The sequence below is a fragment of the Pezoporus flaviventris genome, unplaced genomic scaffold (assembly GCF_033815535.1).
Source record: "Pezoporus flaviventris isolate CSIRO_AGI_PZ_B2104156 unplaced genomic scaffold, CSIRO_AGI_Pfla_v1 ptg000005l, whole genome shotgun sequence".
Taxonomy (NCBI): domain Eukaryota; kingdom Metazoa; phylum Chordata; class Aves; order Psittaciformes; family Psittacidae; genus Pezoporus; species Pezoporus flaviventris.
In genome coordinates, this window is record NW_026892553.1 from 18,630,697 (window position 1) to 18,646,802 (window position 16,106).

At 49.9% G+C, this 16,106-nt stretch overlaps 1 protein-coding gene across 1 annotated transcript; it reads right to left on the bottom strand.

Moving 5' to 3' along the window:
• Nucleotides 1-665: 665 nt before the first annotated feature.
• On the bottom strand, nt 666-13,245 carry F9 (coagulation factor IX). The gene is made up of 8 exons (XM_061446188.1): nt 13,113-13,245; nt 10,153-10,316; nt 9,827-9,851; nt 7,831-7,944; nt 6,009-6,137; nt 3,593-3,831; nt 2,682-2,799; nt 666-1,379 (listed from the first exon to the last, which is right to left on the bottom strand). The coding sequence occupies exons 1-8, from the start codon at nt 13,177-13,179 to the stop codon at nt 832-834; spliced, it is 1,404 nt and encodes a 467-aa protein (XP_061302172.1). The 5' UTR covers nt 13,180-13,245; the 3' UTR covers nt 666-831.
• Between the last annotated feature and the right edge of the window lie 2,861 nt (nt 13,246-16,106).

Sequence of the window (16,106 nt, forward strand, 5' to 3'; positions counted from 1 at the left end):
TCAGCCTGACAGAGGACCTCTGCCCATTATAGCCTTTCCATGGGATGCCACATTCCTCTCCATGTGTGCCAGTGCCATTGCCCAGCCCAGGCACAGGGCAGGCACCTCCCAGCAAGGTTTCTGTTCAGGCTGGGGTGTCCCGCACTGTCTGCACTCAGGGGACACCCCACAATCTCCATGGGGAGGGCAATGCACCGTCTCCATCAATGCAAGCAGCATCTATGGCTGCAGCCTCTTAACATGATTAATCTGGAGACCAAGACAGGTAATGAGCACTAAGCAGTTCTCTTCATAATGCTGACAAGGCTTAGCAGAAACCATTAGCATAAAGCAGGCCACTACCTTTAGATGAGTTTTATGCAGGTTTTAGGTCATTTATACAGCCAGTTTTATGCCATCCTAAAGCAGGAGGAGCATTTCTTACTGCCTGTGATCCATCTGGGCTTTGTTAATGTGAAAACATCTGGCCAAGAGCACTGCAGGTACAATGCTTTGTGTGTTCATCTCCTCCTGCTACAGAGATGGGTTCTATTTGCCTATGGTATAGCAGCCATGGGCAATGCTGGTGGCACAGTGGCGCAGGGCATGTGTGAGCCGTGCCCCAGCTCATCCCCCTCTGCACTTGGGGTTTGGGGGTTTGCACCACTCAGCAGTGCAGCTGCGGGTAATTAAAAGGCCTTTTTATTTCCTCATCACCACATTTCCACCGCGTCCTCTCAACTTCCACCTTCCAAGAGCAGAAATCAGTTCACTCAGAGGGGTTTATTGTAACGCAGTGATTTCTGACGCACACGTCTCTCTCCACGTAACCAGTCCATCCCCGGCACTGGGTTAGGTAAGCCTCGTGGTTTCCTTTATCCACTTCAGGTACTTGGAGACCCTGGTGTAGATGCCGTACTTCCCCGGCTTGGCGCACTCCTCGCCCCAGCTCGTGATGCCCGTGAGGAACCAGGTGCCCTCGATCTCGGTGGTGTAGGGCCCTCCGCTGTCCCCCCCGCAGGTATCGCTGCCCCCGGCCGGGAAGCCGGCGCAGAACATGTTCTGCAGGATGGTGGTGGCCGCGCTCTTGAGGCAGGTGAGCCGGTCCACGAAGGGCACCTTGAGGACCTGGAGCACGGTGGCGGGGCGGCCGCGGAAGAGGGTGCTGCCCCAGCCGCTCACCGTGCCCATGCCGTGCTTCAGCAGCGCGTTGGTGAACTCCCGGCTGCCCGTGCAGATGGGCGTCACGTAGCTGGTGAAGACGAGCGGCCGGTCCAGCTCCAGGAGGGCGATGTCGTTGTGGTGCTTGTTGATCCTGGCGTCGTACGTGGGGTGCGGGAGGATCTTCACCACTTGGCGCCGCTGCTCCGTGTGGTCGTCCTCCTTGGTGTTGTATTCACCTGCAGAGCCCAGCGGTGGCTTGGGATGGAGCCCTCCGTGGCCGGGCCAGCGACCGCGGCCTGAGGATGCCATCCCAATGGGTGGTTGCAAAGGGGTGAGCTCTGCCCGCCCCAACCCTCGGGCTCTGCTGAGGCCAAGCTGCTTGCTCCTTGTCAAGGGGCACTGGAGGTTCTCCCGCAGCTCCGCCTCCTGGGTCCCTGCAGCCAGCAGTACCTGAGCCCCCCAGCTGTGCCACCAGGCGCACACCAGCCCATCAAGTGCTAAAGGCCCAGGTGCTTTGGCCAAGGCTAGCAGCAATGTGGGTGTTTTAGGGGTTTAGCATCCTTGTAAGGGGACGTTGCCCTTGCGTCAACGGGGGGAAACCTCTAGAATTAATTAAACCCCTTTGCTTGAAATAAACCATTTCTCATTGAAAATAAACCTGACCTTTCCTGTTCCAAACCCACACCACCACAGGGCAGAATGGGTGCAGGAGGCTACAAAGAGCCCCCTGATGCTCACAGGTGCCCCTGGGTCCCTGCACGAGGCTCAGCTGCCTGCGATTGCAGGGTGCAGCTTCGGGCTCCTGCGATGGAGCTGCCGGCAGCCCGGTACCTCCCCTCCTGCTCGTGTGGCAGGCAGAGGGAAGGGACAGCGCTCTGTGGCCTTGGGCTGGCGAGCGGGCAGCGTGTGGGTCTGCCTGGAGCCGGATCCCCTCTCCCGGCTGTGTCCCGCTGAAGGATGCGGAGCAGGAGGACTTTCCCCACTCCTTTCCTCGCAGCCCACGAGGCTCAGGGTGCGTTTCAGCCCTGCTGCTTTGCTGTCAGCTCCAGAGGAGACCACGGCCTCTGAACAGCATCTGCAGCACTCCTGGTCCCCGCAGTGTCCTGCGCCTGCTGCGTCTGCCTGCGAGGAGCGGCACGGAGCCCATCAGGAGAGGTGAGGCTGCTCTCAGTGCTGGGGTGATGCGGGGTGGTGGCTGCTGCTGATGGTGGTGGGTGCTCTGGGAGCAGGGTTTGCAGCACACTGTGGATATCAGCTGCCTCCCAGGCTGTGCTTCTGCAGCGGGGATGCGAGACTGATGTGGGGGGAGACTTTCGGAAGGCTTTTCCTATGCTATGTCTGCTTACTATTGCTGGGGACCTGAGAATGTGCTTCAGGGATGGGAATGGAGAGATAAAGGACAGAGGAGGGGAGTGCTTCTTCCAACCCCTGCTCATAGAGCAGTGTCTTAACTGAAATCCCTGGCCTTCCACAAGGGTTCTGTGCAGTGTCTTGTGCCAGTGCAAGTGCCCCATCCCTTGCCTGTGCTGGGTACTCACCTGCCACAGCAGTGACGTTGTCCCCTGGCTGCAGGCAATGTGCCGCTGTCACCACCCATTTCTCGTTGATGATGGATCCACCACAGAAGCCCACACCTTCACTGTCCTCCAGGTGGACCTGTGGGAACAGGGGGAAATCACACCCAGGGTTTGTGTAAGTCAATGGGGAAGGAGAGTGGGGAGCAGAGGTTTTGGCTGGCTGTAGGATAGGCTGTGGTTAGCTTGTACAGACCTAGTGCTGACAGAGATGCTGCTTGTTGGAGTGTCCCTGCACCTTCATGCCCTGTGCTGTCCCAGAGGGTGGCCGATGCTTTGGGAAAGATCCAAGCTAGGAGCTAACTTTCCTTTTGACAGCAATTAAAAGGCCTTTGCAGAGTGGTGAGTTGGAGGTTTCTTTGCAACCCTCCCCTTGCTGTGATGGCACTTTGGTGAGGGAGAGAGGACTAGGATGTCCCAGGCTGGATAAAGAAGGAGCAGCAGGGCTTGGCAGGTGTCAGATATTTTGCTGATATAAATGATCATGAATCTGTTGAGACTGATGGAGCTGCATTGTTCCTTGCAAAGCTCCCCTCACTCAGCCTTCAGCTTAATCTGAGTGAATTCACGGACTGCTGGGCAATCTGTTGCTACAGCTCAAAACTGCGTCCTTTGTGCCCAGCCAGATAAAGCTGCTGTGGCTCTGACTTCCAGCTTTTTTTGCCAGGCAGATCCTCAGCCAGGTAAGCTTTGTCGCTGTGGCATAAAGCTGTATACAGAAAGAAGCTGTGTTCCTGTTAGCCTTGAGATCCATTGATACACTAACCTCAGAGGTAGGGTTTGGGTATGTGGAAGTGAGATAAGCCTGCATTCAGGAGGGAATGAATAGGCAGTGATTGCTGGGGCTGCAGGGGAGCTGCAGAAATAGGCAGTACCTGCCAGGGCACCTCTCCTCTCATGCTGTCAGACCCACCAACAACCCGGGTGCCTGTTTTGACTATGGGTGTGATTTTCGTGGTGGCAGCCGTGCTGGTCTCCGTGATGTTGTCGAGCCCCTCATCGGGAGCGTCATCATGCTCATCGGTGGTGACGTTCCAGTGCTCAAAGGTGTTTATGGCACGGGTGAGCTTGCTCTTTGCTTCAGGAGCCGTGATCTTCCCACAGGGATATGGCACTGGGAGAGAAATGGGCGTAGTTAGGAGTGGCTGTGTGTCACACTGAGGATTACAGCCATCAGAGGAGTGGGTGAGGAGCTAAATGCTGCCTCGTCCCAGCACCCTCTTTTAGGCTGTGGCCTGACTGCATGCTCTCCCTGCTAACAGATGCCTGTGCCTTTGAGCCGCAGTGCAGGTTATATGTAAGAATCATAGAGTCATAGAACAGTTAGGATGGGAAAGGACCTTAAGATCCTCTAGTTCCAACCTCCCTGTATAGAATAGCAAATCCTGCATTGTTTCTGGCCTGTAGAAATGACATCTGAACAGCTCGGAGAAAGAAGAAAGCTTGCGAGAGCTCATGTCTGATGGGACAGTGCAGCTGCGCCCTTATCCCATGGGATGCTGAGGTGCGTACCAGGGATTCTTGCTGGGCTAGGCAGCTGGGAGTTTGGCTGACATTTCTATAGCCAGTAGCTCCAGTACAATAGAAGTGCAGCTGGGAGAGGGCAGGAAATACTCATATCTGCCAATTGTACAGATAATCCCACTTGGCACCAAGGTGAGGAAAACATTAATAAACTCTTTATAGAGTTGTAGCTTTCCTCTGTTAATTAAGATCTCATCTACAGCTTCATTTCAGACGAGCTCTTCCCATTTCTCTCCTACGCAGCGTGTGCCGAGTTCCTGCTGTTAGTGGCAGTCAAAATAGTAAATAGCATCAGGCATTGTCTTTCATCTGCAAAGCTTTCGACAGCACTGTGCAAACAAACATTAGTGTAAAATCAGATGTAAGTGTGGCCTGCTGAGACTTCAGGCTTCTTTTGAACAGGTCGCTTTAGGAGTAGGGCTTCAGTCAGTGTTGAGTGATGGAAAGTGTTACCTGGGTGGTTTAGGCTGGGAAATGAAGGTTTCAGAGCCAACCAAAGCTAAGCTTTTGCAGGAAGAGCAATTACCCAACCTGAAAGATGATCTTATTGCTAACAGTGAAACTTTCTGGTCCAGTGGAAGTGATACAGTGTGTTGGGCAACACAGGCCTGAGCTCTAAGGATGTCCATCAGCAGAAGGCCTCCCAGCCTAAGATACTTCCTACACTGACTGCTGAAAGTCAGTGCTTTAGGAGCTCAGAGTGTTCCTGTAGCTAGCAGACCTTCAGGAACTAACTCACCTGTGTGGGTGCCATGTGCTTGCTTAGGTGTGCAACCGTGTTACGCTCGGGTGTTAGAAATCAAACAGCATCAAGAGTTAGATTGACCTTAGATGACACAATATTTCTCTGCTCCATCTCCTTTTTCCTCTGCAAGGTGTGCTTCATGCCCAATTAACTTGCTGTGTTGGGGTGGGTTGGGATTGCACATGTTGGTGTACTTAAGGGATGTAACAGCCTACGAGCAGGGTGAAGTTGGGGAATATAACAAGAATCAGCTATTCTTTAGCCCTTTATGAAACTGCAACCTCAAGCAACGCATTTCCCCTCCACCTCACTCAATACCACACCTAAATCACAGAGTCTAATTGTTGTTGAGGGTCTTTGTGTGAAGGTATGCGCTGTTAGGAGGACAGCACCACCTTAAAGCTTCCCTTTTTTCCACCCACTTATAAGACACTGCATGATGGTCAGCCATGAAATGAACTTCCACGAGGATTTACAGTAAGAAAGATTGTCTTTTGTTCTGAAAAAGCCTACAGCATCCTCAGTGTAAGATCAATAACCAAATAGTAGCTCCTGTTGGAAGAACATGGGAGTGAGGGACGGGTGGACGGATGGATGGATGGAGGGATGGATGGATGGATGGATGGACGGACACCAGTATATAGGCTGGTGTAGCTGAACAACACATTTCTGCCTCCAGAAAACTACTGATCCGTATTTAGAAAGATAAGATGCAAGTGAGAGAGGTCTGGTGTGAGCAGACATCTGAAAGCAGCCTTTGCTTTGTGAACAAATTCCTGGACAACTGCCCTCCTTCTCCACCCCCGTAGGCTAATAAAAGGGTGTTTAAATTGCATCCTTCAAGCCTGAACCTGCATCTGCCTTTGGGAAAGTGCAGGGTCATTCTCTTTACATTGGCTAAGCAGGAAAACAAGGCTGGTTTCCGATAGGTTATTGCATCTCTATGAGATTCATGTATCTAAATCCAGGACAAGATTGTGGAAACTTTCCCCCGAGCCTCTTAAAAGCACTTAAAAATTAACCTGTAGGTTCACAGGACTTCCCATCTTCATGAAGTCTGTAGCCAGCAGCACAGGAACACACAACCTTCTGTGGCGGGTCATGCCTGCAGAAGTGCTTGCAGCCTCCGTTTTTAATAGCACAAGTGAAGTCTGAAAGAAATAGAAACAAAACCGAGAAAGCTCTCTTGAAATACAACTGCTCAGAGATTTATTGGGACTTGGGCCTTTGGATTCACCCTATAACCCACCCTGGTTGTTCCAGGCTATGGAAAACAGATGCTCGTTTGCAAGGAGAGTGTCCTCCATCTAAATCACATCCTTGCTCATGATGGGCACCTCTTTGAGACGGGAGGTTGAGGAATGGCCCTGAGATTGGTCCCTCTGAGCCCTGGCACAGCCTCCTGCTGCTGTCTGAGGTTTGGCAGCCTGACCACAAAGGCCTCCTGCAAATATTTGGTCAGGAGCCACGTGATTTCCCCACCGTGGTGCTGATTTTCCTCCCCCCGTGCTTAGGCAATGCAGGATGCTAGCGGGGAACATCGTGTGCCGAATGGGAGCAAACTCTGACCCCAAGAAGGGCTTTGTCCTGGGATTGTCGCTGGGCTCTGTATTTAAAACCTCAGGCAAAGCCATATGTTCTTCCTGACATACCCATCAATCATCACAGCTTGACGTGGAAGACCCATTTCAGCAGGATGCTTGATGAAACGGGTCCCAACCCAAGGCGCAGTGAGATTACCAATGCTCGCCTGTGTCTTCTCCCACCCCACTTGCACTCTATGGTGGGAACCCCATCTCTTGCAGGTGGGAAACCACCAAACCACAGACTCCCTTTTAATTCTCAGTGAGTTTTCTAGTCACTTCACAGCAGATTAACTCCACTCCTACTTCCTCAAGGACACCTCCCTTCCTGTAGCTGTTTTCATGCCATCATTTACTATTTTTACAGAGCTCCTCTTCACGCCTCACTTCTAGCTCTATTTCTGTCCCTGTCTCACTTCCACCAGAAATCTGCAATAAGACTATTTAAATTCGATGTGGCTTTGAAATGCTCTTTTCAACGTACTCTCCTCTCTTGCCAGAGCAGCAGCGCAACTAGAAAGAGAATCTTTTATTAGTGCAGCGAGTCTAGCACATTATGCGAGTCGCACAGCCCTGATTATATTATAAATATAAGAGCTGAATATCCCTCTTGCTTAAATTATCAGCTCTTTGGGTTTCATAAACTCCTCAACCCATCGGGGAAAAATATTTGCCTTTTGTTTGCCTTCGGAATCAAGGTTGCTGGTGATAATTATAATTAGGAATTTAGCTGAGTGCTACTGAGAGGAGGTTGCAGTAATCCTGCCCTGCTGCCCAGCCTGGCAGGAGGGATGGGGAGAAGGAGGGAAGGATGGGGGCCCCACTGGCGTCAGTGGAAAGCTGTTGCTTCCAGTGGGTGAGCATGTCGTCCCTCATTGACGAGCAGCCTCAGAAGGGCTTGTGCTGGGGAGATAAAGGAAGGTCTCTGTGTCAACATTTGTGCTGGCAGCCCACGGTGTGCTGAACAAAAGACCTTGAGCCTGACTCTCTGTTGACCCCTGTGTGAGAGCAGGCGTCTCAGTGCTCAGTGGAGGCTTCACCAGGGGCAGGAGAGGACAGGCACTTCTGCTCCTGGATCCCCAGCCATCTTCACCCCTAATTCCATTGCCAACAGGCTGAAATGGCACCTTCATGCAGTGCCCTACAGCAAGGTGGATGGGTCTGAAACAGCCCTCTAGTAGGATGAAACTCTATGTCCACTCTGATCCAATGGGATTTCAAATAGGGCAGAGCAACCACAGGATGAGCCCCTGGTACGTACCTATCTCACAGTTTCTGCCTTCATACCCAGGTGGGCACCAGCACACGTAAGAACTTACTGCATCCTTGCAAACAGCTCCATTTTTGCATGGGTTGGGGTCGCACTGATCTCCATCTTGGGGAGAAGAAAAGAGAATTAACACACATGAGCATCCACCATGGCTGATGCTGACCAAGTGCAGAGCATTGCTCTGTGCAAGCCTTCTGTTAAAGACAAGTAGGGACTGCACACCTTCCTTCTTGGTAATGGAAAATAAGTCAGATCTCACACCCAAGTGCACAACAGACAGCATCAGCACTGGGGTAACATCATCATCAGTGCTTTAACCAGGGTCCTTATTATGTAGCCTGTCCCATGTGGGTGAATTCTGCTTGTCTCAGCAGCACTCTTCAGTCTCCCTCATGCAGCATCTCAACAGGGCCTCATGTCCTGGCTAAGTTAGGAGAAGTTAGAAGGTTTGCTTCCTCGAGAGTGGTTAGGATTTCCTAATCTGAGTTATTAACACTCCTGTCCTTGTTCTGTGAAGGTTTGGACATGGCCACTTGGGTTTGGAGCCCTCTCTCTGTATTAGGATTGAGACTCTCAGTTACTGCTCTTTCTTTCTAAGCATTGCACCGCTATCAACTGGTTTAGATGTCTCTCTGCATGTCAGGGCTTTCCTTTTCACAGTTGCCTACAGCTGAGAAGCTGAGGCTTTAACAAAAATACCCAGTACTGCAAACCTGGTGATCTAACACTTCAGAAGAGGAAGTCAGTGATGTTGAGTATCAGGGAAGCGTGCTTTGAAATGGTCATGCAAGGACAAGGAGGAAGGGGAATGTCTTGATGCGTTTGTGTCCCACCAGTAAGTGTGGCTGTTAATGGTGCTTCCAGGGATGGGCTGGAATGCAGAAGGCAGGTTACAAACAGGGACAAAATCATGGAATCACAGACTGGTTTGGAAGGGACCTTAAAGCTCTTCCAGTTCCAACTCCCTGACACCTTCCGCTAGGGCAGGTTGCTCCAAGCTTGTCTAAGGCATGGTGATGGAGGCTGCACATACAATGTGAATAGTGGCTGCTGTTGCTGCCTGGTGGAGGCAATCAGTGCTTGGTACCATCGGTGCTGTGCAAGGGGTGAGCTCCTGCAGGCTGCTGTTGGGAAGAGCAGCTTGTAAGCTGAACAGTGAACCCGGATGATAGTGTTATATATGGCATTCATTACTTCTGAAGAGCTAATTGGGTACAGCGAGCAGGGGAATGCAGTGCTGGGCTTCATTTGAGTTGGTTTTTCAGAGGACAATCCTACAATGCAAATGTAACTTTTTTATGGTATAGTCTGGACTGAATAATCTGAATTATTTAAGGCTTTTTAGTGAGATGTTCTGGGCCCTTTGCCAGCCTACAGAGCAGTTCATTTATTGAAATATCCTTAGAATTAGTTTCAGATGTTTTAGTGGGCATTGAAATCGTTTTGGTAAGGGACTGAGGAGCCATAGGGGATGGAGGCCGAAAGGAAAACGTAGATGGTGGAAGGAAAATGATGGAGAAGGAAGGGTTTGGGAGCGCTGCTATGAACTGCAAACAGTTGCTTGCTATGGTCCTGTTAAGGCTGCAATTGAATATGGCATTTCTAGGGATTCACACTGTGCTTGCATGAGGCTGTGCCTTATCTGGAGAGCTCTGCTTGAGAACAGCGTTTGCTGAAGGGCTCTCAATTATTGCTCTCCTGTTTTAGTCTGTAGCAGGGCTGAAGCTAGAAACCCAAGAGTGTGACCCGGGCTCAACAGATGCAGTGCTCTGTGTTGAACTGGTTTTATTCTCTGAGGTTTGTTCTAAAAACCATGCTTGAGCAAAGAAAATGTGAAGTATTCGGGTTGTGTACAAATGGCTGCCTGCAGGATTTAGGGTGCATGACTCTGACTAGCTCTGGGATAACGTGTACTGCGTGCACAGGTAGCACCAAGAGATGTACATTATGCATTTGAGCAGGAAGAAAGCAATGTATGTTTTCTTACCAATGTATGTTTTCCAAAACTCCATCTGAAAGGGAAAAGAAAAGATTCCTTTGATTTCTAATTCCTGGGCACTGAAGTCATAAAAGGATGACTCCAAAGCAAAAGACTTGCAGGAAACCAGCTACCTCCATGATCCCAGTGGTGACCAACATCCCTCCAAAGCAGTTCCCAGCCCAACTGATGGATACCAAGTGGGGATAAACCACAGTAAATCTGCACTTGGCCCTGGCAGGTTTTCCCTTTGCTGTTCACTCTTTCCCCTCACCTGAAAGGCTCATAGGGGTGAAGGGAACAGGGTATTGCCTTTCTGCAGCAGCGATACTCACTGTTTTCTCTGTGTTCTCAAACACTTCCCGGGCTTCCTCAAAGCTGCATTTTTCCTCTATGCATTCTCTCTCGAGGTTCCCGGGAATAACCTCTTCCAGTCTGTTCGAATTGGCTCTCCTTTGCCTCTGCAGAACCGAGTTGGCCTCTTTGTTTTCGATGAAGACTGTGTTTGAAAAGAAATAGGGGCTAGAGAGGAGCACGCACCGTGTGATGCAGCAGGGATGGGCTGTCAGGGCTCTGTTCTCCCCAAAAGCAGGCCCTTTCCATGTGTTCACCCCTTTGCTGCCCCATGGCTGAGGATGTTTCAGGGGTGTTAACATCTATGTGAGGTCTCTTTAGTGTTTAACTTTAGGATCAAATCTGGAGAGCCAAGGGTTAAAGCAGGCGATAGAAATGGCTGATGGTAAAGGTGTGATTGGGAGTGCTGACGTTTGATGCTTATATACCCTAAAGCAGATGGTGTATCTCCTATCATAGATGCACAGACTGGAACAATCTGTTTGAGAGGGTGAAATGATAGGTTCTTTCATGCTGCTGTTTAAGAAGGTCTTGCTTGGACACAGAAATTGTCCTGCTTTGTCTCTGCCTGTTTTGGGTGTGAAAGGCCATTTGGAAGCCAGGGTCATTCGCTTCTCTCTGTGCTCCTCGCGTGCCTGGGTACCACTATTTCCTGATGGCAGGAGGGGCGGCATGAGCCTTCCTCACCCCGTGGGCCATGTTATGTCAATGGGATGCTGTGCATCCACCTTCCACTTGCTGGCCAAGCTGCTGGGCCGAAACCAGCAGCAGGGACCCCCAGTCTGGATGGGATGTCCATGGCGGCCACCAGCATTCCCGTGGTGGCTGCCTGGTGAAGGGCACAAGGATGTGCAGTCCCATGATAGTGCTATACCATGAATGCTCTCCAGACAGGGCCACACACCCCATCAGCAAGGTCAGCATCTTCTCTGGGCTCTTCCTGACCCACCTCTTGGAGCCCTCCATCCCTGCTGAGCTCTCTTCCCCCATCCCACTGCTCTCAAATGGACATTATTCACTCACAGCAGCTTCTTGCTTTGCCTCTCCTTGCTCTCCACCTCCCTTAGCGCTCGCAGCCATGTCCCTTTTAGTCACCAGATGGCACGGTAGAGCAGCAAGTCTTGGAGCTGCTGGTGCGTACACAGGACACGGAGCCTTCTCTGGGGGCTCTATGCTGGAAGGAGTTCAGGTACCTATGGGTGAGCCTGGTTCCTCTGAGGGTTGAGGAGAGCATGGACTATGAAGGGCAAGGGCTCATTCCTTCTCATTCCTTCTGCTCTTGATCCAGAGCAGGTCCCAGCCTCTCTCTACCCACATAGGGTCAGTTTTGGTGAGATCTGATGACCCCCAAGCAGGTTGCTGTGATTTACACGTTGTCCTGATGGTGTAACCAGCTCCATCACCTAAAGATCTTGCTGTAAGAGACTGAACTAATAGTTTTTGCAATGCTTTTAATCATCATACAGCAAGCTTGCAGCTCTGCCTTCCTCTTGCTGGCATGGTTTTGGTTAAAACTGGACTGCATGAAGATCCTGACCTTACTCTGGTTGTTTGACAGTAGACAGTGGTGGGCAAAGCTCTGATCTCCGAAGAAGCCAGGGTAGTTTCAATCACTGCATCCCCTGTGGGGTGACTGCTCCCCTCTCAGGTGCAGTGTCGTGGCTTTACATGAATGTAGACCCCCAAGACTAGCTGAGAGCATGGAGACATTGAGGGAGTAGAGCCTTGCTGGAGGAGAATTGTTTCCTTCACCCCATGGCATGGGTTGCAGCCTCTAGCTTGGAGAAAGGGCTCAGAGCAGCCACACATCCCCCTGTGCGAACTGAGGAGCTGTGTTAGACCCGCTCCTTCATCTCTCCCCTGGGGAATGTGCCAGGCACCGGCTGCAATTAATGCATTTAATGGAGAGACCTCCTCTTAGTGAAAGCAGCTTCACCTCCTTGATATCTCTATAGGCTTTCTCCAGGGCTTCCTGACCCCATATGCTGATTTACGAGCAGAACTGGATTTGAACTGGAAGTTGCAGGCCCGTGGGGTCACAGGCATTGTATTCACCCTGTCTGGAAGCCATCCTCACACTAGGAATATACTCACACAGGACACAGCAACTTCTGAACCAGTGTTTGAGACAGTGTGGTGGGGCTCTGGGCTATGGGGCAGACCTGTCCTGACAGCTGAGGGTGGTGTTTTCTAGCAGGTTCACCCTGGTGATGGTAACCATATGAGGCTCTGCTCACTCTTCAGTGCTAAGCCAACATTTTGGGGAAAGACCACGTTTTTAGCCTGCTCTTTGCCATGTTTTAATGAAAGAAGAAAGGCCTTGCACTAAGCAACTACTCACCCTGAGTGTAAACCATCCTCTGCTGGAAACGTTGCTGCTACAGATAAATCAAGCAACAGCCTGCATTACTATGTGTGATTGCCCACATCCATCAACTACTCTACCTTGTCTACGGTTTTGGCTGCATCTCACAGCCTTTGTTAAATTCACGCTGGGTTTGGCTTTAAACAGCTCTCACAGTGGCAAATTCACTGGCTGTTTTATGGATGCGAGCCCTTGTTTGTACTCCAGGACAAAGCGATGGCACACGCAGAGCTGTGGATGTTACCCCACCAGCAATGCTCTCCCCTTTTTAATCTTTAATGTGCCTTCTAAAATGGCTGAATCCAGCATAAAAACTGCAAAAAAATAGAAGAAAAATCCTATTCTTATGAATTAATCCCTGTGACACTTTCTGAGGAAGATCCACTTAAGAACTATTATTTCATCCCCCCCCCAAAAAGAACCAGAGCTTTAGAGAAAGGAGCTATGAAACACAGCAGTCCCTCCAGTCTCTTGTCTCGTGAGACAACAGAAGCTGTCCCACTATCCAGTGACAAACTGTGCCAATACCCCCTGCACCCAAAAGTGAAGCACTCCATAGGTTGTAAAGGAACCCACCTGTACTTGCGGCACCAAGACAAGCTCCCAGAAGCCAGATGAGGAGTACGAGGGGGATCTTTGCCATCTTCCCACTGCCCAAACCACTCGCTAACAGGTTGTCCGGGTGGTGGATGGAGCTCAGTCAATAGTTCCAAAGGGCAAGTGGTTGTTTATTGACTCTGGGTAACCCTTTAATTGAAGGTCGCCAGATGTGCCATTGCTGAAGCTTGAAGTGGGTGTTAGTGGAAGGGGCATGTCCATGTACAAGGTAATTGCAGTCCTTGGGCGCATCTTCTGCCCTGTAGGGTATTGCTGCTGTGTTTGTGGGTTGAGCACGGCTCAATAAATCAATTCAGCTTCAGTGACCCTCTTTAAAGCACTGGAATTCCCGTTCCTATCCGGGTGATGTTGTTGGCCGTAAGAAAGTCCACAGTAGTGTTCTCAAAGGCTTCAGCATAATCCATGTTTTGCCCAAAAGAGCAGGCACAATTCCCTTGAAGACAACCCTATAGATGTTTCCTCTGAGACAACAGGCACTCTTGGAGCAGGGCTGTGTCAGCAATCACGATCTCTTGCGTTGTGTGGGTTACCTAATACGTGGATTATCTAATTAAATACCTGGATGAAGTGAGGTGAGACTAATGGTCCATTATCCAGACTTGCTGGGGCAAATCCTGGAAACACATGGAGTTTGAGGAAGGAACCTGCTACTTGGTGGCTTGGACAATGGGCTGGCATAGGGATGTGCTGATAGAATGCTGGCTCCTGGCTGCAGGGTAGCCTTTGTTTAGGGCAGGTTTATAGGCTGCTCCTCATCCACTCTGGCCAAAGAGCAGGCTGAAAAGGAGAGAAGATAAGGGAAATTAAACAGGAAAAAAAGCAGGTTTTCATACAGAAAAGCAAGAATGGGTTTTCATTTGAAACCATTTGTATTTAATGTTGGGTTACTTGCATCTTTTAAACCCTGTTTCTTCCCCTCTTCTGACTTTCCCTCAATCTCAAGCAAGTAATTGCTTTTGGGAAAATACTGAATATTGTAAAGAAATAAATGAAGCGTTCACTTCTGGAAAGGTCAGAAATCTCTTCCCCTCTCTCCCCCTCCCTTCCTTGGGCAGTCGTAGCAAAAGTAGGCCAAAATAATTCATTCCACCCTGGGGGCTTGCTGCTGATGACCTGGTCCTCAAAACCTGCTTCCTGGTTTCTGCCTCTCCCTGTGCCCAAGGCAGAGCTGAAATCCATCATTGCACCCGTGCACATCTGGGGCTTGCAGTGCTCTGCCCCAGCTACCAAAAGGTCTTAGATGGAGGCATTCTAAGGCATTTTAAAGCAGAACCCCATTTCTGACTGTGCTGGTGGTGCTGTTACTTTTGGTGTTGGCTTAGATCTAATACTGCGCTTAAGAGCGACAGCAAGATGTGAGCAGGATCTGATGGCTTGTTACAGCAAAAGAGCTTGTAGAGGGGAGCTGGAAGGTTTCAGCCAGCAAAGCAAGCTGTTGTCAATGCAAGAGAACCCTATAGTGGGTTTCATTGCACCACGAGCGCTCACAAGCAGGTCTCTGCCACCCAGTGAGGTGGAGAGTACATCCTGCGTTGGATCCCTGTGTTGGATGTGCTTGCGTCTCGCAGGCTGGAGAGCTGTTAGCTGCTATGAGGCTCCAATAGACCTTGGGTAGTTGTTCAAGTGTTTGCTTGAGCTTCTGAACCATAAATCCTGTGCATTCAGTCCAAAAGATTAAAAATGTTCTTTTGTGAAGCAAATGGGAGAGGCGTTTATGGTTGCACAAGTTACTTTTGTATGCAGAAAAGACCCATCAGCTGCAGGTAAATTAGGAGATGCTGAATGCGAGTTACAGCCTTGTGAGACCGTGTTGCCAACTTGGAAAAAATCCTTTATTTTCCCTTCGTTGAGCAAACAAAAGGTCCTGGAGCCTATCATTCATCTTCTTCCTTCTTGTTCCATTGGAAATGATCTTTATTCATCACTGACAGGAGCTTTTGTTATCAAATTTCTGTGGTAGATAAATGAGTTAGGATGAGGCAATGCGCTGTCGATGTAAATTGGATGCAAAGCGAAGGTGGTAATGATCACCTCTCATTTTCTGTGTATGAGCAAATGCAAATGCTAGGCAATAAATTGAGCTAAGATGCTGAAACAATACATCTCCTATCAATAAAGAGGAGTGTAGAGAATGGCCTGCCATAACAAAGGATAATTAGAATCTCATTACTATAAATATTTTACTTCAGAACATAGGTCACCCAAATTATTTTGGGTTTATGGTGCATATTTCACTTGTAATAGTATTTGCAACATTACTGCTAATTAATCTTTACAGAAAACACCAGCATCGTTAGAATAAACAAGGCTGTTAATACAAATGATTCCTATTGTTCACCACAATTGCTATCAACTTCTGGAGCACTAAATTGAAAGCAAAGTGTTTCTTTGACAACAAAATCCCCAGAATTCTGACCCCCACCATGGGCACTTTGCAGATTAAAGCCATTTAGGTGGGCGACATCAATCAGATCTGGGTAATTTTGACTTGGTCTTGTACGTTCTCAAACAAAGGCTATTCAAAATCATAGAGTCACAGAATCCCAGACTGGTTTGGGTGGGAAGGGACCTCAAAGCTCCTCCAGCTCCAACCCCTGCCACGGGCAGGGACACCTTCCACTAGAGCAGCTTGCTCCAAGCCCCTGTGTCCAACCTGCCCTTGAACACTGCCAGGGATGGGGCAGCCACAGCTTCTCTGGGCACCCTGTGCCAGCGCCTCAGCACCCTCACAGGGAAGAGCTTCTGCCTAAGAGCTCATCTCAGTCTCCCCTCGGGCAGGTTAAAGCCATTCCCCTTGGCCTGTCCCTACAGGCCCTTGTCCAAAGCTCCTCTCCAGGTTTCCTGTAGGTTCTCTTTATGTATTGGAAAATACATTCCCAAGTCTTGTTTCTTCGTATTACAAAGGCTTTCTGTGGCAATGAGCTGTTAGGAGATGGCTCTTCTGGTTGTTGT

What these genes read in the sequence shown, in the direction of transcription:
- F9 (XM_061446188.1), bottom strand. Translation starts at nt 13,179, where the DNA reads ATGGCAAAGATCCCCCTCGTACTCCTCATCTGGCTTCTGGGAGCTTGT. An exon ending in GAGGAGAGGTGCCCTGGCAG is followed by an intron (nt 2,800 to 3,592) that starts GTACTGCCTATT and finishes CTGTTCCCACAG; the next exon opens with GTCCACCTGGAGGACAGTGA. An exon ending in CAACGTCACTGCTGTGGCAG is followed by an intron (nt 1,380 to 2,681) that starts GTGAGTACCCAG and finishes TGGGCTCTGCAG; the next exon opens with GTGAATACAACACCAAGGAG.